We start from the raw sequence: 22705 nt of genomic DNA on the forward strand, positions 1-22705 counted from the left end.
GAATTTCTCAAGCGGTCACCTATCCTAAGATTTCTGTTAAGTGAACACGTTTAATCATGAAGTTCTTCTAACTCTTTAAGTCATTCCACCAAAAGACACCTTTGATGACTAGTTTCTCCATTTTAAATAAATGATTCGATTCATTTCTGTGTCCAGCATTCCATTACCCATAGCTAGCCTGTATCTTAGAAGCTAGCCAGGAGTTTTGCTCTACCCGCCCTTTTAGAATCGTTTTGCTGGGTCGGGATGTCACAACATTTCCATATTGACATAACAATAAATAATCACTTTTTGGACAAATGAACCATATTGTTTAACTGAGTAAAAATTTAGAGATAAATAAATTAATTCTTAAAAATGTAGAGACGAAGTATTTAATTAACCAAATCTTAGGGACCTCAAGAGTTTTTCATGTTAAAAAATCATACTAATCACATATCAAATTAATTCTTAAAAATGCAAAGACAAAGTAGTTAATTAACGAAATCCTAGGGACCTCAAAAGTTTTTTTCTAGTAAAAAATCATACTAATCATATATCAAGTGACTAATCACGTATCAAGTGAATATTTTGTACATAAATATTAAAAATATCCCAAAATTATTATTGTCAATATAAAAAAGAAAATACTATTATTAAAATTCACAATTTTAGAAGTACAATAAGTGACGCGCAAAATTTAAAATGCTAGGAAAAAATTTTATTCGTAAAAAGTACATATGTCAATTCGTGCATTTGCCTATTATTTATTCAACCTCCTTGTCTTTCAAGGCCATCAATAATTTTCTTATCCACACCTTAATACATGTTCTGAATCTGTATTAAGCCACGGCACCCTATACTACCCCTGAGCACGTTGTAGCCGTGCGCGCATTTCTCGCCAACATCAACCGCAACGATGAGTGACCGATCCACCACCAAAATCAGAAACCCTAAATCTCCCAAAAAGCAGGCTCAATCTTCAATGGCGCGAAAATCTTCTCTCCTGAAACAAACACTAATTCTTTCTGCTTTCTTCATCCTCGCTATCTATGCTCTCTTCAACACCTTCTTCAATCCCACTACTTCTCCTTCCTCATTCGCTGATCATCTTTCTGGAGACAAATTTTTTGGGTTTTCTGGGAAAGTGATTGAAAATGATTCCAAGAAAGTGAAGATTTTCATGTATGATCTACCGAAAAAGTTTACCACAGGCATAATTGAGCAACACGCGGTTGCGCGTGGCTCCAAAGATACGTCAAATGTCAAGTATCCTGGCCACCAGCATATGGGTGAATGGTACTTGTTCTCGGATCTCAACCGACCCGAAGAAGAGAGGGTCGGGTCACCTGTAATCAAAGTCGATGATCCGGAAGAAGCTGACTTGTTTTACGTTCCTGTATTTTCGTCTCTGAGTCTGATAGTGAATCCGATTCGACCACCTGGAGCTGAGCCCGGGTCGGTTCACCAGTATAGTGACGAGGAGATTCAGGTGAATTTGGTGGAGTGGCTGCAGAAGCAGGAGTACTGGAAAAGAAATAACGGGAGAGACCACGTGATCTTTGCTGGGGATCCCAATGCGCTTTACCGGGTAATAGACCGGGTCAAGAATGCGGTTTTGTTACTGTCAGATTTCGGTCGGGTTAGACCCGAGCAAGGGTCGCTGGTGAAAGATGTAATCGTACCTTACTCTCATAGAATCAACACTTATAATGGAGATATTGGGGCGAAGGATCGGAATACTCTGCTTTTTTTCATGGGAAACCGATATCGTAAGGACGTAAGTTAGTTTTCTTTTTCCTTTTTAGTTGTTTTTTAATATTTTTTTTCTCCTTCTCGGATTGTATGCTTTTTATATTGTTAGATTAGTGTTGAAGATCTTTTTTTTTATTTATTTTAGTTTTGACATTGTTGTTTGGATTATATAAGTTATTGATCTTAATTTGATTATGTGAATCAGTAAAACCCTATGATTCATTGAATTCTTACTAGTCATTTTGCTGTTGATTTTACTAGTCAACTTGAATTTTACCTGTAGATGCTGCCTTCAATATGGTTGTTTGCTGAAGTGTTCATATTGTCCCTAATTATGAGCTTATAAATTCATGAAAAGAAATTCTATTGATTTTCACTTTTGAAGAATATACACATGCATTGGTGATTTTTTTTTTTTTAAAAATGTTAATGTTAGTTTTTATTGCATATCTGAACTTTTCTATGATAGAGATTGCTACATATGTGTAGTTGAACTAAAAACATAATCTTGACTGGTATCATGGTTTAGGATATGTTGTCTTACTGATATGATCTTCTCTTTAAATGATTATTTCTTTTAGGGAGGTAAAATTCGTGATTTACTTTTCCAAATGCTTGAAAAGGAAGATGATGTCATAATAAAACATGGAACGCAATCTAGGGAGAATAGACGTGCAGCTACACGTGGCATGCATACTTCAAAGTTCTGTTTGAATCCTGCTGGTGATACTCCATCAGCTTGTCGACTTTTTGATGCTATTGTTAGCTTGTGCATTCCTGTAATAGTCAGTGATAGCATTGAATTACCTTTTGAAGATGTCATAGACTATACAAAGATTGCAGTCTTTGTGGGTACAGCAGCTTCTCTAAGGCCAGGATATTTAGTTAAAATGCTAAGAGATGTAACCACAGAGAGGATTCTGGAATATCAGAAAGAGCTGAGAGAGGTTAGTACCAATATCATACCTACTGCTGCTAATGTCTTTTCTGCTTTTCACTTTCCTTTAAAACCTTTCTATTGTAGCATTTTGTTGTTGCAGAAAGTATATTTTTACGTAAACTTTTTAACTAAAGACCTTCTATTCTTTGCTTGGAATAAATGAGTTTGACATGATGAATTCGTTTATAAATGGTATAATTGCAATTTTGATGTATGAACTTTTTGAAATTTTCTATTTTGACGTATGAACAGAAAAAGTTTACAATTTAGTGAATAAACTTTTAATTTTTTAACAATGGAGTGAAATTTATACACGTGGAGAGCAGGAAATCTTTGTAGGACAACTGGATCCCACTTTTTCATTTTTTAATTGCTGATTGTACGCCAAATGGGATGCCACATAGATACCATGTAGAACTCCTCTCTTCTTCACCACCACAATCCCTAAACTCACCTCCACACCGCCTTCAACGCAGAACCCCTCTCCACCTTTAATCCACCATCACCACTGCCATCAACAACAACCAGGTAAAACCCTTCATCTAAAGTCACCTCCTTCCTTCCGCTATCAGCCACCACCAAAATAACCTCTTCTTTATACGATCTATTCACTTTCCACAGTAAGACTTTTGCATCTGGAAAAGCCACCACCATTCTTCCTTTCCCTAAACCCATGACCGGCTATTGTAATGCTTAAGGGCCGCATTTCATACAGTAATTCTACACCACTTGTATCAAATCTGGTAACAATTTATGGGTCTTTTTTAGACTGAATTAAAGATTCGCAAACCTGGGCTATAACAATTAAACGATTTTTTTCAACACCAGGAATGCTGGTAGATTCCTCAATTGCTAGTGGAGAGACATACCAGAGACCAAGCCAATTGGCGAGGATTTCGAGGCGGCTGACAGTGTCAAGGGATTGATACTTTGGTGGGAGATGAGGAGGAGGTCTAAAGGGTTGGTATAGTTGTTGATTTGATGGAGATGGTGGAGGGGAAGGGATTAGAGTGGCGGATATGGGATTTTAGATGGGTTTTGGGTGAGGATGAGTAGAAAATAAAGAGAGGAGGACTGAGACTAAGAAAATGGCTTATTTTTTGAATTGGAAAAGAAAATGGCTTATTTTTTGAATTGGAAAGAGATAAAGGCACATTGGTGTTTATATTTATGGAGAACATGGCGTCAAAGAGAGAAAAAGAAGAAGAAGAGAGGAGTTTTACGTGGCATCTCATTTGGCGCATAATCAGCAATTAAGAAATGAAAAGTCGGACCCAGTTGTCCCACAAGGATTTCCAGCTGTCCATGTATACAAATTTCACTCAATTGTTAAAAAATTAAAAGTTTATTCACTAAATTGTAAACTTTTTCCGTTCATACATCAAAATAGAAAATTGCGGAAAGTTCATACACTTAAATTGCAATTATCCCTTTATAAATAGTAGGACTTGGTTTAGTTATGTCGAATTTTATAGAATTGAAATCATATTAGTGAAATGAACACTTTCATTCTTACTAAACATGAAAACACTAAATTTCAAATGCATTCCACAAAATTTTGTGGAATTCACTTTTACTAAACAAGGCTTCAGGGTACTTAGCACCGCTTAGCACCCCATGGAGCAGAAAGGTTCAATGCCTAACAAAAACGATCTTTTTTTTTTATTCCATTTCATATTTATGATAGGCTATTTGATGAAGTTCCCTGGAGGAAATACAGTAATCCTTTGTTGAGGAGATTTATGAATTTCCATATTCTGGCTTACTTTTGGAAACATGCCTTGTATCTTAATGAAGGACTTCTGTTATGAAATAAAGAATAAAATAGAAGAGTGGATGCAAGTCATTTATTTCAGTTTGGGTTTTAATTGTTCAACTGTAACTTACCCTGTTTGATGTATGAATTCCATAAAATTTGTAGAATTCAACTGAATTACCAATTTTGAGTGTATGCTGTGTTAAAAAATTTTTCATTTCAATGCAAATTCAATTTTGTTGAATTGAACTCTACTAACCAAATTCCATAAAAATTGATGGAATTTCAAATGAATTACACAAAACTTACACTATTAAAATTTTGGATGAGAATGTCCATCTTCGCATTTTCTCTCTCCTCTTTTTCTCTCTCTTCACTCCCCTCCTTTTCTTCTCGCGTTTTCTCTTTTTTTCCTCTCTTCTCTATCTCTCTCACTTTCGATTATCTGTATTTTTTAAGGGTATTCTAGACAATTATCACAGTGGATTGAAATTCTAAATTTATATTAAACATTAATAATGTGGAATTAAATTGAAATCCTCATTTTAAACTTGTCATAAAAAATTATGAAAATGAATTTTATCTTGAATCCATTTTAAATATATTCCACATTTTAAAATGGTTTAGACCAAATGGGGCCTTAAAGAAAAGAAATTTGTAGAGTTTTCTTTTTGCATATCCTTTTCCTTTGGTTCTACACAAGGGCCTCACCAAAGTTAAGTTTTGAGGTTTTTGACCAAGCAGAAGCCTGTGCTTTTTCTGTTATATCGTTTTCGAAGTCCATGCAAATAATTTCCAATATGCTTGTGTTTTCTGTGTTCATAAGCAACAAAAAGTGAAGAGTCAAAAGTCCACTGGGCATTGTCTAATGGGCTCATACTTGGTTTGGATTACTTCTATTCTTGCAATGCTTACTATTTAGTTATTCAGTCAAAAAAAAGAATTTCAATAGTTACGGTTTTTTGGATTGTGGATGCAACTCACCCCTAGATGTGACGCCTAAGGAATTCCAGTGTGAATGTAATCATCCTCTTTCTCCCCTCCATTTACATGACCATATCTGAATCCAGCAAATACTTGCATATTTCAGCCACCAGTTCCTTCTCTTCCCCTCCAAATTCAACCCTAAACTTGTAATTTTATATCTTTGACCTATTTAACACTTTTTTTACATAAACTACAACCTAAATACCAACCCAGCAAACTGTAAGAGGGTCCCCAGTACATGGGTGTTAGCAGTCAACTGAAGGTCTACACACGCAGGCCTAAGCCCCCACATATTGAGCTGTTGAATTAGTCATTCAAATTCTAGTCATTCAAATTCTGTTTTGCATTTCTGTTTATTTCCTGTTATGTAGGAGGTAGTTCCTCCACTTTCTTTATTCATGCAGTAGTGGGAGGGTGATCCTCCACTTAGGATTCTGCTCCTTGATTGTAGGAAAAGTTAGTCTGCTATTTGTGTATATATTCAGCAGAACTCATGAAATAAAGGGAGGATTAAACCCAATTAAGTTCTTTGTAAGGTCACAGTCTCCCTTTGACGAGTCTGTAGATTTCTGAACTTCCACCATAGGTCGTTCAAGGAAAACCCCTAGCCTAAACACCCAAACACCAACTTCCCACCAACCCATAACTCGATCCATAAGTAGGGACTCTACCAATGGGACTGTCCACTTTGTTGGAGACAGGGGAGTGGACATACAATAATACTGCAGAAGGTGTAGGGTCACGTGCCTTCCTTTTTTCCCCCTAGTGCTGAGAATCTGTTACTATGACTTCAACCTTTAGTCTTTGAATCGCAAAGGCTTGGGGCTTAATAAAATTGAAGACAGAGCTAATACTGATGAATTTATGATCATGGCTGAAAGGTTTAGTGAGTTAAGGTACATCTGGGCTTCTACCATCACTTACCTTTCTTTCCCTCTTAATCTCGTGTTCTTCTCCTGAACAAATGAGGATAAGTAGTTGAGATTGGTTTTGCGACTCCTTTTCTGCAAAGCTATTTGTGATTTGTGTTGGGAAGTATGTTCTCTCTTTTACACTGTTTTTCCATCCATTTCTGAAGTCAATTTGTGTGAATTATATTTCTGTTGGTTCTGAAACATGTCAGGTAGTGGTATATCTGTTCCAAACTTCAGGGTTGATCATAAAATTTTACCGTGATGTAAAGAGTGTGGCTTAGAATTATATGGATATTGTTTTTGCTCTTGTTCTCTAGGGGTAATTGCTACATAGTCCTAGGTTTTTATCAAATATACTAGTAAGGACTTTGGCAAAATTACATTATTTAGTCCTTGCATTATAATTCTGTTATACTATGAGATCCAACGGTTAGTTTTTCCCTTCAATGATTGTGAAATAACAAAAACACTCTTTAAGGATGATTACTACATTGGGACTAGATAGAGTAAAATTATAAAAATGGAGGTCCTTATTAGTAATTATCTTTTGGGATACTTTTGACATTCCGCATACATTTAACTAAAAATTTAACAGTTGGACTTTGTAGTGTGATGAAAAATTATAATGTAGGAACTAAATAGTGTAATTTTAAAAATTAAGATCCTTAGTCTTGTATTTGAGCAAAATCTACGGACTATATAGTTCATTTCGTAGGGAGGGGATGGCTAGCCTCTCCTCTGTTCATTTCTTTTTTTATCATAAAGGTTCTTGAAGATATTATTTTCGTGGGAACTTGTTCAGTTCTTCTGTCGCTACTCTAGTACTCAAGAGCATTCACTAGTCTTGTTAGGCGATCACGTTTTTGCTTTTATATTTCACATTATGGATTCTTTTATTATTTTAATTCCCATTATGTGGATTGTTTGGAAGTGAAGCATACATATGGTAGCAAGCGAAAATATCATCATTATTGTTATTGAGTGGTGATCATGTGTTCAGTTTACATCAAACATGGAGGAAGGTCAAATTGCCATCACAGATATGAAAGGCAAATAAATTCATGCCTTGCATTTGTAGATTAGGTTTTAAGCTTTCCTTTATTTCTTTTTGTGAAATCCATATTTGATTGAACAGAAGCATGGTAGTATCACTTGTGAATTTATAAGATTTTGCGTTTTGAATTTTCTGATTCAGGTGAGGCAATACTTTGAATATGGCAACTCAAACGGAACTGTGAATGAAATATGGCGTGAAGTTGCGCAGAAGCTACCTCTTATAAGATTAATGATTAATCGCGACAAAAGGCTTATCAACAGGGACATGAGTGTTCCTGATTGTTCTTGTTTGTGTACAAATCAAACTGGGTTTATCACCTCTCTATGATACCTGCATGTCTGTGATTAAGAAGATGATACTAGCAAAACAACCTAGTACGTTCCATGTAGAGAAAAATTTCCGGGGTCGTGAAGCACAAAAACATTATAATGCAGTATTTATAGAGATGGACGGTACTCCTGATCCTTCAGTAGGTGGATTTTAGCCATTCACCTAGGTGATGAAATAGTCTCATTAAAAGGTTTTTTCCCGCTTTTTTTTTTTGTAGATTTCAGTTCACTTTGTATGTCATGAAGCATATGATCAACAAAATTCAAGCGATGATGTCGGTGTAATTCATTTGTACATGTTAGAGAAATAAAATAAAACAGAAGTTTTTTGAGTTATATTTATTTGATTTTTCACTAGGAACAAAAAACAATTTTGTAGTTTATAGTTTTTATTTGCTAGAAACAGAATAATTTTTAGTTTTTGGTTATTAAAAGCTGTTTGCTAAAATTGTTCTCTTTTCTCTTGGCCATGATGTTAAAAATTCTTCCAATCATCAATTTTTTTTTCTTTTTCAGCCATTAAAGATTTTAGTCAATGATAAATATTCTAAAAATCCAAAGTTTGAAAACAAAATAATTAAAAGAAAATTTGCGTTTTTATATTTAAATTTCAAAATTACACTAACCCTTACTAATATATACAATTAATTGAATAAAAATAAAGTATTCAGGTAGTTTAAATAAATAAATGATATAAAATTTATATAGAAAAGGAGTATAAATAGAAAATAAATAGAAATGTGGAGAATTTTAATAAGATAATGAGAATGGTGTATTTTCAATAATAATATAATCTTCTATCATAAAAGGAGAAAACAAAAAAAAAAAAAAAAAAAAAAAAAAAAGAAAAAAAAAAAAGGAGGAACGGTAAGATTAAAAACAGAAAACACATTTACATATACCACTATTTCTGATTTCATAAAATTTGTTTTTCGTTTTAAAAATAATTTTCTAAAAAGTAAAGGAAAAAAATTAAACAATTTTGAATAAGTAGGTCTTGTTTACTAAAAAAAAGAAAAACGTAAAACTTAAATGCAACAAATGGCACCGGTAAAATTAGTTATTTTGGTAACTGTTACGTGTTTTAGTAGCGTTTCAACAAACGCTAAAAACTAAATATTACATAAGTTAACTTTTATAAAACACTACTTTAACCTCTAAAAACTTAAAATAGCATTTAGCGTTTTTATAAAACGTTAGCTTAATATCTAAAAGCTAATCCAAATAACGTTTAGCGTTTTGACCACAGCTACTTAAAAAAAGTTATTGCCGAACACAATCTTAATGCTATCTTCTATTTAGGACATATTTAATAGCATTATACGTGATCACTATTTATAAATTAAGAATTTATTTATAAATGTAAGCAGACAATATCAAATCTCTAGACACTTTTTTAAATACATGTCTAATATTTTGAAAGCAAGTTCTATTATTTTAAAATTTTGTGATAATTATATATTCAGTGTCTCGATTTTTAATTTTTTTTCTATTTTAATGTCTGAACGAAAAACATTATCAATTGAGTGTTTAAATTTTATAAAATTTACACTCGAGTGCCTCCGTCTGACCTGGACTAACGGAATTGCAACTAGACATTTGTGGGCTCCAGTTTTTATGTGTTGGCGCCGAGATAGTATTTTTTTATCCATATCATCAATACACATTGGACTCCATGTGTACTCTTACATGATTTTCCCATTCTATCCCTCATTTAAAGCAACAACCTAAATCTTCTCCCTTTCTCTTTCTAGAAACTCTAGATCGTCTCCGTTTCTCTTTCAACCATCAACACCTCCTCTTCCTCCTCCACGATGGTGTTGTATTAGATCCTCAATATGTTACCTTCAGGTATGGAAAATTTAATTTTTACAGTAAGATATATTTTGGTCTTGTGGATTTTTGGATGGGTTTTTACAAAGAAACCCATATATAGTTTTTTGAAAGAATTCGTTGATTCTTTGAATGAAGAATAAAAAGTGAGGTTTTTGATTTGTATGTTATATATATTGTTTTTAGCCATATTTACATTAGTTTAACTTCCGTTGATATTTGCTTGTCATTTATGATTTAAACAAGCAAGAAATTGCCAGGTATTAATTACTGAGGGTCGGCTTGGGAATTTGATCACTGCATAGATAGATTGTTGGCCAATAATAAATGGAGGTTAAAAATGATATTTTTCAGCATGTCCATATCATATTTGGCTTATATGATAATTGTGGAGCTCTTTTTTTCCACGTCAACTGCCACGTGTAAAAAAATAAGGTTCCATAATTGAACATTCATATAAGTTCAGCCGGAGACACTTAATTGCAAATTTTTCAAATATAAACACTCAATAACTAACATATTTTATTCAGACATCAAAATAGAAAAAACTGAAAAACTAACATTTTCTATTCAGACATCAAAATAGAAAAAACCGAAAAGGTCTGACACTCAATGTTCTAAAATGTTATTACAAATATACTTTTAACTCAATGTTAAAAACTAAAAAAAAATGATAATTTTATAATTTAAAATTAAATAATCATTTATTTGTTTATTAGATCAAATATTATAAAAATGATTTAAGAATTATATTTTAGATTCTAAAAATACTATAGTAATTAATAATTAATTAAACTTAACAAAACAATACAAAAAGAATATATAGTTTATGTTGAATCAAATAATATACACAATCGTTTATGCAAATAATAAGACGAGATTTTGAAATATTACATTAATAAAATTAATACTTAAAATTTATTTTTATTTTAAGAATATTTATTGACTGCCATCACTTAATTTATTTATTTATTATTTAAAATTCATAATAAATAAAACGTAAGTTCAAAATTATAAATGAATAGTCTAAATCTTATAAATTTCGAGTTGTCTTAATTTATTGTTGTTTTTTATTCCAATTATATAGTAATTTAGAATTTGAGACATAAAAGGTTTCGTTGGTTTAATTCAATGATTTGACTTTTAATTATAATAACGGAATAATTTATATTTATTAAATGTTATAGTTTTCTAAAGGACTTATGTCTAAATCATTTAGTAACTTTGTTAAAATGACAAATTGTCTGTAATACATTCTAACATAATGATTGATAAATGACAATTTCAATATTTTCTTTTCGTCCCTGAAGAAAATTTGTGGCTCCGTCGCTGGCCAAACCTTAAACGAAAACTTCGGGAGGAGGAAGAAGACTGATCATACAGTTGAGAGACAAATGCTTCACGTGAATCAGCTCATGGCATTTCAACCAATGGACCACCATCAATAGATTCAAATTGTTTTATGGTGCTATCATCCTTTGGTTGGTCAACCTTGTGAAGCAGCTCAAGCATATGTTCACTGCCAGATTCTGTTGGATCATGAAATGGAAGCAGCATTAGAAAAAATATGACATGTTTAGGAAAGAAAATATGCAGAAAACAATTAAGGATATTGGATCTTGATTCGTTTATAGATTTGTTTTGTTTTTGTTTACAAATCTATTGGTGAGGGAGAGAACAAATAAAAGGGAAGGAAGACGAGTTTACTTAAGTCTTTTCTTTTACATTTAATAGCAAAAATTGAAATATTAACAAAAAAAATGAAATAGTTGAACGGAATCAATATATTGGAGCAAAGTAATGTATTTTAAAAAATATAGGAATACATTAGTTAATTTTGACATAAAATAAAGACAGTTTATGATTTTCTTTAATTTCATTTATTTGGTCCATAAGTGGGCCCATGGATCTAATTTAGAAAAGCTTTTTCCAACAAATTGATAGGGGTGAGCATTTGAACTGCCAATTCGACCAATTCAATTCAGTGAATAAATAATTAGTTAAGTTCGATTAAAAAAAATTAAAATTTTAAATAATCGGTTAAAAGTTCAATTAAAAGCTAATCAAATTGAATTAATCAAATTAATCAATTTTTAAAACTACATCAATGATGTAATAAAATTAAAAATGAAAATTATTTTAATTTTATTTTGATTAGGTAGTGATTAGTAATTTCCAAATAATTTTATTTTAATTAAACTTGGTTAATCACAAATTTCAGCTAAATTTGATTAGTTAATTAGAATCATCTTTTTAAAACTTTGATGCGATTAATGATCAAAATTAATTCAACCAAAAGAATTCGATTAATTCATCTAAATATGATAAGTCAAAAAATTTCAGTTAAAAATGCTAATCAAATTGGCCAAATACTCAATCCCAATAGAAGTAGGATTGATAGCAAAAATATTTCTCTCCTTATCAGTATTTATAAATTAAGTTGTCTCCTTTAATTCTGCTTTCACCCACTGTAAAAACAGTTAAACGGGAGCAAAGGTTAGATATGTATTGACGAAAAAAAAAAAAAAAAGCAAAGAGAAAGTAACGTATTAAACCTGGACCGAGGGACTAAACAATAATTCTCCCGTAAAAATTTCTCGTCTGTCGTTTGGTATTTGAGTCGAGAAAACACTAAATTGTTGGAAAATTTATCATGTCTAGTCTCTGTCGCAACTTAGAGAGCAGAAATTATATTGCAGATATCATAAACATAACCTTGAAATAGTAACTTATGAAAGACTCTAGTCCAGGTGATAGTTGCAGATTACAGTAGGTAATAGAACACAATTTTTCTTTTTCGTCACAGAGCTTCTTAAGAACATGCATTCCAGAAATAAGAATACAGCCTCCACTTGTGAAGTTGTACTTCATAAACATTTATTTTCAAAAAAAACGTTCATACAAAATGAAGGCTGATAAAGAGAAAATAGGAAGATACTTTTGTTTCAAATCTTTAACCAGCTGGCCATGTCATTTGTCTGCCGCCCAGGACATGCAAGTGAAGATGATAAACAGATTGACCTGAAAAGAGAGAGCCATAGATTATCAGCACAGGCATGGATCAGAAAACACATTGCGTAAAACAAGATATATGCTTACAAGCACTGTGGGGCCATTGTTTATAACAACACGAAAACCATCAAGGATGCCTTCTTTTTCAGCACTATTTTGGCAGCATAGAGAAGATAACCAGTATCTCCCCATGTCTTGCTTCAGCCTTGCAAAGAAAGAACATATCAGCATACAGGAATTATAAATTTGGAAGGCGGCCAAATGCGTAAATATGTCTCTTAACTTTACAACTTCAATTTAATGGCACCCAAACCTTGATGAGAACCTTTGTGCCCTATAGTTATAAATTTTAGTAAAATTGCATGCATTTTTATACTATCAAAAACAATTATTAGGATTTTTGTCTTTAATGTAAAGTATTGATTTGATGTGTAGTTAGTACTATTCTTAGAATAATAAATTTCACAATTTTCAACTATTCAATAAAGTGTTTAATAAAATGATTTTGCATGTTAAAGTATTAATATGTGGAATTTTACAAGTTAAACTGTTTAATGAATTAAAAAAAGTTGAGGGTGCCAATAAAACTTTTTGTGAAGTTGAAGTGCCAATTTATGCATTTGGCCTTTGGAACACTAAGCAGAGTCACAACCAAAGTAACAATTTCTAATACACCTCATTTATGATGATTCAGTTGAAACTTAATCGATTCTCATGTCAACCCCACAGCTGATACGTGATATTACCAAAAAAAAAAAAAAAAAAAAAGCTTTAAAGTTATGAACAGAATGAATAAGAGATGTATCATTTTTTGTTGTTAAGGAAAGTTAATATTCCTATTTGTACATAGCATAATCTTAGCGACTTCTTCCTTAGTATAGAATTTATAAAATAGTTTAGGAATAACTTGTATATATATATACTTGTCTTTCTCATTGATGAATACACAACAAGGTTCTCAATTCAATCAATAACAACATGGTATCAAGGCTCATTGAGTTCTAATAAATTTCATTTTTTCTGCAATTATTTTTTTCTTTTTTATTTCTAGGCTTCCCATAAGAGAGAGACCACTGTCAGTGCTGGTGACCATTCTAGGGTCACATTCTTGTCTCACCACCCACTCCAAGGCCTTTCCTGCCTCCTCCAGTGACTGGATTCCCTGTGCGAGGCTCTTACACACCACATCTGTTCCAAAGCTCTGATCCACACGCCGGCGCATGTGGGAGCGTTTGACGTTTTCCGACGACCTGCTTTTCCTTTCCGGCATCGACTTTATTAAATAGGACAACCCTTCTGAGTTGTTTTCTGTTTCGGTGACGTTTGGTAGGTTTTCTATTAAATAGTAGAAAACGTCCGGTGACGTTTTCTACTTCAGCCTGTTCTGCATTTCTTTGGTTTCTAAGCTTCTGCAATTTCTGAAGCTTCTTGGTTGGATGCTGACTTTCTGTGGCTGCTCAAGTTCGGATATAGTATTGTGTGTCTTGTGGTAACTTCGGTGTTTGGTTATTGTGATTCCATTGTTGCGTTTCTGTGTCTCAGTTGCTGCGTCTCTATTGCCTATTCTAATATTGAGATTTCTTATAGTTGCTGACTAGAGTAATTTTCCTTTACTGTGGACTTCTTTTTGGGTAATTTTTTGGTGATTTTCTGGTGCTTATATTTTTTGACAAATCATGAGGACTTCCAAACCCAAGGCTGCCATTACTAATGTAGTTCTAGTAATGATTAAGATAACATAAAATAAACTTAATGGCTCTAATTATTTAGACTGGAACAAAACTGTTCAGATTTATTTGCGAAGTATTGCGAAAGATGATCATTTTACTAATGATCCACCAACAGATGATACGAGACGGAACTAGTTAAGGGAAGATGCTCAGTTGTTCTAGAGCGATAATCTGTCGAATAAATCATTGTCAATTTGTTAAAGAACTCATAGACTATCTGGACTTCTTATATTCTGAAAAATGCAATATCTCTAGAATCTATGATGTTTGCAAAGCATGAAAGCAAGATAGACCTCTTACTGAGGAACTTAATGTTCTGTTGCCCTTTAGTACTGATATCAAAGTGCAACAAGCTCAACATGAACAAATGGCTATTATGAGTTTTCTTGCTGGTTTACCTCAGAGTTTGACACTGCTAGATCACTAAGTTGTTTTCTAGTACTAATATTTCTTCTTTGCAAGAAACATTCACCAGAGTACTCTGCACGGAAACCTCTCATTCCTCACATTCTGCTACTATAATGCTCTTGTAAGTCGTGGAAAACAAGGAAATAGGGGGAGCAACTATAATTTTGCAAACAGAAGAGGAACTACTGCTCGTAATGTTATAGCCTGATAGAGTAAAGAACAGATTTCTAATGGAGAAAATAAAAGAAATAGGATCTGAGATTAATAAGGCCTTGAAGGCTTCCAATTAATTGAAATGAAGGACAGAATATCCAGTAAACAAGAAACAGAGAATAGATGACTGAAGAAACTCAGCCCCCAGGAGAATACTCTTGATACCAACACAATCAAAATATCCAAATTATTTTCTATCTTTTGTGCTGAAATAAGAACACAATTTAATGTTTCTGTATGAATATTATGCAGTAACAATGCTAAAGAATAATTTTCAGAAATGTTTCAAAGTTACATGACAAATTGGCATTTTGCATCAATCCTCATGTGATACCTCAAAATGGGATTTCTGAAAGAAAAAACCGTCACCTCTTTGAGGTAGCTCAAGCACTTCCTTTTCAAATGAAAGTTCCTAAAATTTTTTGAGGTGATGCTATCTCCACTGCTTGTTTTTAATTAATTGTATGTCTTCATCCATTCTTCAAGGTGATATTCCTTATAGTACTTTTACCATCTAAATCCTTGTCCTATTGAACCTCATATTTTTGGATGTACTTGTTTTGTTTGTGATGTTCGTCCTCATATCACCAAATTTGATCCCAAATCCCTTAAACGTGTCTTTGTAGGATATTCTAGACTTCAAAAGGGTTACAAGTGCTTTCTCCAACTCTTAGTCGTCATCTTACATTTGTTGATGTCACTTTCTTTGAGTCTACTCCTTTCTTTTCTTCCTCTCCTATTTATGATATAGTCAAGGAGGGGAGGATAATCTTCTGGTTTATATTGTCTCTCAACCTATTAATCCGCCCTTTCTGCGGGACATCCACCTGCACCTGCACCTACTAAACCTAGTCCTCTAATTATTCATGTTTTTCTCGCAGGTTAGAGGCTCCCGACTCATGCCCACTGCCAGACTCTTTGTCATCGGATCCAGTTCCTACCATTTTGGATCCTCCTAATCCTAACATTGATCTTGCTATTGCTCTTAGAAAAGGTAAATATAAGTGTGCTTATCTTATTTCTTCTTTTGTTTCTTACGACCACATTTCATTGTGTCTTTAGATTCTATTTCCTTTCCTAAACTATCCATGAAACATTATTTCATCTTGGCTGGCAAGCTGCTATGGAAGAAGAAATAGCGGCTTTGGATGTCAATGGTACTTGGAAAATGGCAACTTGCTTTTTGGGAAGACCTCTATTGGATGTAAATAGGTATTTGTTATAAAGGTTAATCATGATGGCTCTGTAGCTCGTCTCAAAGCTAGTCTTGCAGCCAAAGGGTATGCTTAGATTTATGGTGTTGATTATTCAGATAATTTCTCTCCAGTGGCAAAGTTTGCATCGGTTCGTATCTTTATCTCTCTCGCAGCAACTTGTAACTAGCCTTTGTATTAACTTGACATCAAGAATGCTTTTCTGCATGGTGATTTGCATGAAGAAGTTTATATTGAGCAACCACCTGGGTTTGTTGCTCGGGGGACTATGGGAAAGTTTCACCTTCGCAAATCATTATATAGGTTAAAACAGAGTCCCTGTGCTTGGTTTGGTAGATTTAGTGAGGCAGTTCAAGCATTTGGAATGCACAAAAGTAAGTGTGATCATTAAGTATTCTATAGAAATTCTAAAGATAGCATAATTCTATTAATAGTGTATGTTAATGGTATTGTTATTATTGGTAGTCATACTACAGGCATAAAGTCCTTTCTTCACTCTCAATTCAGACAAAAGATTTGGATCTGTTGAAGTATTTACCGGTAATTGAGGAAGTAAGATGCAAGAAAGATATTCTTTTATACCAAAGAAAATATTTCCTTGACTTGTTGATAGAAACAAGAAAATTAGGTGCTAAGCCATGAAATACACCCATGGCACCCAATGTACAACTCATAAAAGAGGATGGTGAATTGTTTAAAGCTCCTAAGAAGTATGGAAGACTGGTTGGTAAATTGACCTATCTTACAGCGACTCATCCCGATATTGCATATTCAACAAGTGATGTAAGTCAGTTCATGTCTAATCCAACAGTAAATCATTGGCCAATCTTAGAACAAATCTTATGTAAGGGAGCTCAAGGACTAGGACTGTTATATTCAAATCATGAACATTCTAATATTGAGTGTTATTCAGATGTAAACTGGGCAAGATACAAAGTTGATAGAAGATTTAAAACTGGATATTGTGTTTTTGTTGGAGGAAATGTGGTTTCATGGAAAAGTAAGAAACAAAATTTGGTTTCTCGATCCAGTGCAGAATTAGAGTATAGAGCCATCGCACAATCTGTGTAAGATTGTATGGGTGTATCAACTGTTGAATGAAATTGGTCTTAAAGTCTTCATTACCTGCTAAATTATGGTGTGATAATCAAGTTGTACTTCTAATCCAGTATTTCATGATCGCACCAAGCATATTGAGATTGATTGTCATTTCGTTCACAATAAAATTCAAGAAAAGCTTTCTCCACAGGTCATATTCAAAACTGGGGAGCAATTAGGAGACATTTTCACAAAAGCTTTGAATGTGCTCGTGTTGACTATATCTATAACAAGTTGAGCATGATTAACATTTATGCTCCAACTTGAGGGGAGTGTTAAGGAAAGTTAATATTCCTACATAATCTTAGGGATTTCTTCCTAAGTAGTCTAGGATTTTTACTCCTAAATAGTTTAGGAATAACTTGTTTATATATACTTTTCTTTCTCGATGAATACACAACAAGTTACTCAATTCAATTGATAACAACAGTTACGTAATATGATATTTGGAAGGAACAAGTCTAAGTTGATTAATATTCAATAGGATAAAGGGAAATACATACAAATACTTTCATATATACATAGATCAGTTTCTTTCATCAATGTTCATATGTTACTTAGATGCCCTTAAATATCTTGTTGTATAAACAATAAGCCACTCCAGTGAATGATCAAAATAATTCTGAAGTTTACATCCAAATATTCAGCAGAATTGAACTTCCATTTCTAACAAGTAAATGTACTAAATTTGGTTAGTATGGGCAAATTAAAATGAGAAAGAGTAAATTAATAGGAAAATCTAGAAAAAAATCTATCCGATTAAGCAGTAAAAGCCATTAATTGTTGTCATCCACCAAGGGTGAAAAATTAAGGGGCTAGAAAAGAGAAGGGGGGGGGGGGGGGGGTGGTGGTGTGGGGGAAGGGGAAAGAAAGGAAAATGATAAACAAGAATGCAGAGAATACATGCTCACCATGCCAAAACTCAGGGCAATCCTGAACTAACACCTCCTATAACCCTGTGACTGTTAAATGAATGAAGGTAAAGTCCTTGACTTTAATTTAATGCTACTGTCAGAATGAAAATTGGGAGGCTTTAATCAAAATGGCGAGTCAAGATGTTTTTGTGGTACACATCTTGTAACCATCTGCTTTGCTTGCACATATACATGCACAAGTGCACACCAATGCTACCTAATTCAGAAGCGTGGGTGCAATTATGATTCAGTATATTGGGTAATTAGAAAAATTGGCCACAAAAATTTCAAAAAAATATTTCAGAAATGGTGATGGAGTTGAGGAAAAACAAACTTGGAAACTATTTTGACTCTGATTCTAAAAGTGAAGCTTTTGATTTAGAAGCTTATTGTTCCCATGAGCTTTTCTATTTTGGAATATGGTGTAACTTCCCATATGAGATACAAGGCTTATTGTTCTTTAGATTTAGAAGCTTTTGATTTTCATAAGATACTCTTAGGAGGCTACTTGATTATAATTAGAGAGCATTATGAATTTTTCTCATTTATGAGTCATAGCCCCAGCTCAACAAGGAAATGTATTTCTTAAACATGAATGTAAGCTAGTCATTTGATTTCAAAGGCTTGCATGCTATTGTCTCATTTTTCCTATTTCTCTAGTTCTTTTCTTATTTCTTTCTTTCAAAAGCTGCAGTGACCCAAGTGACTGCTCACAGTAACCAAGCAACTATAAGTTTCTCTTCTTTTCTGACTCTAATCATATCTAACTCAACTCCTTATCCTGAAACTTCTTCCTTCTTTAAAACTAAACCATACGACAGAAATACTTGAAATTTGGTTCCATCGAAGCTTTAGCAAACACTATGTATGGATGGTATGAACTGCCCATATCGTCTATGTGAAAATTTTCAATTTTCATATGATGATTCTTTCCCCATTTGAGGCCTTAATTTACCTACTAAAAGGAATTGGACCTAAGACGATTCCGCAGGTCGCTCAACCTAGCCATAAATCAAATGAGATCTACAAATGTGGGGCACTTCACATGAACATTTTAGCAAGGAATACCAATCCATATAGGCTGTAAGCTAATTGACAAGTGGAATGCAATGTTTCCTCACCATGAAAGTTCCATATTATCAATTATGCTGATTTTTGATAGAAATAAAGGGGTTTTGTTTATAATTAGCTATTACAATTCAAATCTGAAGTTTGGGCTTCTTCAAAAATAAGATATCAATGAGTAGCCTAAAAAAAAAAAAAAAAAAAAAATCTGATCCTAAGTCACAACTCAATATGATGTTTGGGCTTGTCCAAATATAAGATGCCAATGAATAAATAAAATTCTGATCTGAAGTCACAATTCAAATATGAAGTTTGCTCTCGTCCAAAGAGAAGATGTCAGTGAGTTGCCAAAAAAAATAAATTCTGATCCTAAAGGGGACTGAGTCATACAAGAACTTATAGTTCCACAACTAATCCAGCAAATTTCACAAAAGAAACATGAATTGTATCCATCTAAAGGTAAGAAATTACAAATATGTGCACATAATGAAACAAATATCAGCAAACTAACCTTTGAAAGCTGTGTCAATCCATCCCTGATCTTTGGAATAACTAAAACGTGAACAGGAGCCTGAGGATTGATGTCTCGAAAAGCAAGGACCTTGTCATCCTCATATACAATGGATGAAGGAATTTCCTTTGTTATGATCTTATCAAAACTGGAAGGAAAATACAGTTAGAGATGGGAATCTTAATGCACATGAATACTGCACAATAATCTCATAAAAATAATCATCAGTCAATATGGTATTGAATTTTAATTTTATTTATTTGCCTACTTTTATAAATTTTACCAGAAACATCTGAACTCGTGAACAACTTTTACACCTAATTTGCAAATTCTAATTTTGCATAGATATTTTATATTTGGCATAATGGATATATGGCTAAATGGGTGGGTAAATGCACATGGGTTAAGCAGGTAATGTACCCATGTTTCTATTCCAAATCATTTTCACCCTATCCAAACCCACCTTGCACGACTAACAATACCATGCAAAAGATGTGCCTTTCAGCTCATCCTCTACATAAACTATATCAATATGGTACTATAACAAGTTTGTAATTGGAAAGAGAGCAATAGAGAGAGACGAGGAGAAGAAAAGTGAAAAAAGAGCAAAATTAAATTTTCAGAGAAGGAAAAGTGGAAAGTAATCAATAACACAAAGACAGGTCATAATCCACTCCAAAAGGCAATCTAACATTGCAAAAATTCCAATTCATATGCTTATGGAGATTTTGAGATAAAGAAACACATTATCACATATTCCTGAAAGAGAAAAATACCTAACCTTTGCTAATATTTTTATTTTTATTTGAAGCTTTCTTTGCATTAAAAATAAAATGAGATCCCTGATGTACCTCTTCAAATATTATTTGTTTTCTTGACCGTTGATACTCAGTCTATCCTCTCACTTTAAGTTTTTTTAACACTTAAATCCCATGTTTAATTTATCATAAGGTAATTATTCTTTACTTCTGCAGAGCAAGCCTTTCGAATCAATGAAATCAAAGATTTCAGATGCTTGGGTCCAATAAAATGTTCATGTGTTAATTATTTGCAAATTTAGTAACCTTATGAAGCCATTATAAGCTTGTATTAAGAAGAATCTCAAGGAAAACTTGAGAGTTTCTCATGTTCAAGAATTTTTAAGATCTTGCATCTTAGGAGGCCACTTAACTTATATTTTCTGCTATATCCTGATACGTCAAAGTCCAAAAGTTAAACATAAATGTTCAAACAGTTTGTAATGGCTTAAAACATGAGATCAAACCAGGGTTATTGTGTCACTAGTGATGATACATGGTTGGAGCTCCACTCTCAGCACTGGCTGCTGCTGCTCTGGCAGATGCTTCTTCATCGTTAATAGCAGTCGTGCAAAACAGAGATCTAAATAATATCATAAGTAATAAAGACATCAGGAAACATTCAAGTAACAATCAAGTTACTTCTGACCAAGAAATATATTTCTGGGACCACGCAAGTGTAAGCTTAAACCATAATTTGTTACATGCTTTGGAATCAAAGACTGTCTTTGACAGGAAGAAGCCTGGCCCAAAACCTTTCAAGGTATATTCTAGAAGGCTCAATGCTGGGACCATCAGCATGGAAAAAGATATGATGCAGTGAATCAAGTAATGAAGAGGTGATAACTGGTGCTGTTAGTTACAAAGGGTGAGGCACCAACACTATATAGCATCAACAAAGAAAGAGAATGCCTTACACGTGTTGGGGCAATATTCCCACTAATAAATGAAGGTTAATTACCAAAAATAAGAAACTGTAATTTTAAGGCTGTAAATCTACATAATTATTTCCTTTAGTGAGCTCCTTTTCATAATATAAATTTGGTGTCAATTTCAGCAGAACTGGACTTTATGAGCTACTTTTAATATGCTTTTTTTTTTCCCCAACTGAATAGAGGGTAAAAAGAATTTTTTCCATGCATTACAAAGGTAGTTTCTTTGCATCTTTCCCAAAAAGTTTTAGAACTCGATCTAAGTAATCAGATGCATGATATGATGTAAATTACTAGTAGAGAAGGGACTAGAAATGGTCAAAGTAGTCATCTGCACAAATTTTCTTAGTATGTTGCATACCACAATTATTATAAAGCATAATTTGACTTATTACATAAGAAAAGTAGCTAAACATAAATTGGAAGATAAGATATTCTCCTCTCAAGTCCTGTAAATTATACCAAAAATACAAATTCATGTAAGTAAAACCCTCAAATCATGTTTAAATAAATCTGCGCCAGACAATGCTCCAATACCAAATAGTTCAAATTATATGGAAAAAATGCAGAACAATAACATCCTTGAGTATCTTACTCCTATAATAAAAGCTTGGTTCATTTTCAAACAATACTCCAAAGTTTCCAGACAAATCAGAAAAAAAAAAAAAAAAAAAAAAAAAAAGGAAACAGGTAGTTGAATTATAAATAGATGAAAACGAGATTCACATCCTCTAACACATGCATCAGGAGAGGGGGAAAAAGAAAGAAACTGTCAGGTTTGTGCATCTACAATTTTTCTTTGCAGATTTTGTAAAAAGAAGCCCTTATATTGATGGATCTTTTAGCTTTTGGACCAAAAGTATAAGAAAATACTTCTAGTACTCTCAAAAAAATTCTTTAATACTCAATCATGTCCTCAATATGGATTGTTCCATCAGTATAATGTCAATAAGAAACAAATTCAGCGATGGGGAATGTGGTAATCCAAATATTAGAAATTGGCACATCTACCACATTGAGTGGTTTCCTAAAATCCCAAAATCCATCAACACAAAAGCCTTTGATTAATGGTAGAAACCTAACATTCTAAATCAACAATAAGGAACAAAATTGAAAGATTAGTATTAATTACTAGGAAATGAACTTAAGTACTATAATTCTATATTCTACTTGAAATGGGTTAGATTATTTGCACTCCACAGTACAGAAATCTAGAAGGATAAAGATAAAATTTTAAAAAAAAAATGTAAAACAAAACATA

At 33.0% G+C, this 22705-nt stretch overlaps 1 protein-coding gene and 1 pseudogene across 3 annotated transcripts; one reads left to right on the forward strand and one right to left on the reverse strand.

The window, feature by feature from the left end:
- The first annotated feature begins 756 nt into the window (after window positions 1-756).
- On the forward strand, window positions 757-8053 carry LOC105629046 (putative arabinosyltransferase ARAD1). Of its 3 annotated transcripts, none has more exons than XM_020677324.3 (3): window positions 757-1759; window positions 2316-2681; window positions 4362-4614. In XM_020677324.3, the coding sequence occupies exons 1-3, from the start codon at window positions 899-901 to the stop codon at window positions 4368-4370; spliced, it is 1236 nt and encodes a 411-aa protein (XP_020532983.1). In that variant the 5' UTR covers window positions 757-898; the 3' UTR covers window positions 4371-4614. The 3 variants fall into 3 exon arrangements, with proteins under 3 accessions (XP_020532983.1, XP_012065951.1, XP_012065950.1); XM_012210561.4 differs by lacking the exon at window positions 4362-4614 and adding an exon at window positions 3503-4092; XM_012210560.4 differs by lacking the exon at window positions 4362-4614 and adding an exon at window positions 7527-8053 and having other exon boundaries at window positions 760-1759.
- Window positions 8054-12460: 4407 nt separating this feature from the next.
- LOC149491735 (14 kDa zinc-binding protein-like) lies at window positions 12461-21426 on the reverse strand (annotated as a pseudogene).
- Between the last annotated feature and the right edge of the window lie 1279 nt (window positions 21427-22705).

This window comes from Jatropha curcas, unplaced genomic scaffold (assembly GCF_041381405.1).
Source record: "Jatropha curcas cultivar XTBG-Jc1 unplaced genomic scaffold, XTBG_Jcur_1.0 HiC_scaffold_706_pilon, whole genome shotgun sequence".
Classification (NCBI taxonomy): domain Eukaryota; kingdom Viridiplantae; phylum Streptophyta; class Magnoliopsida; order Malpighiales; family Euphorbiaceae; genus Jatropha; species Jatropha curcas.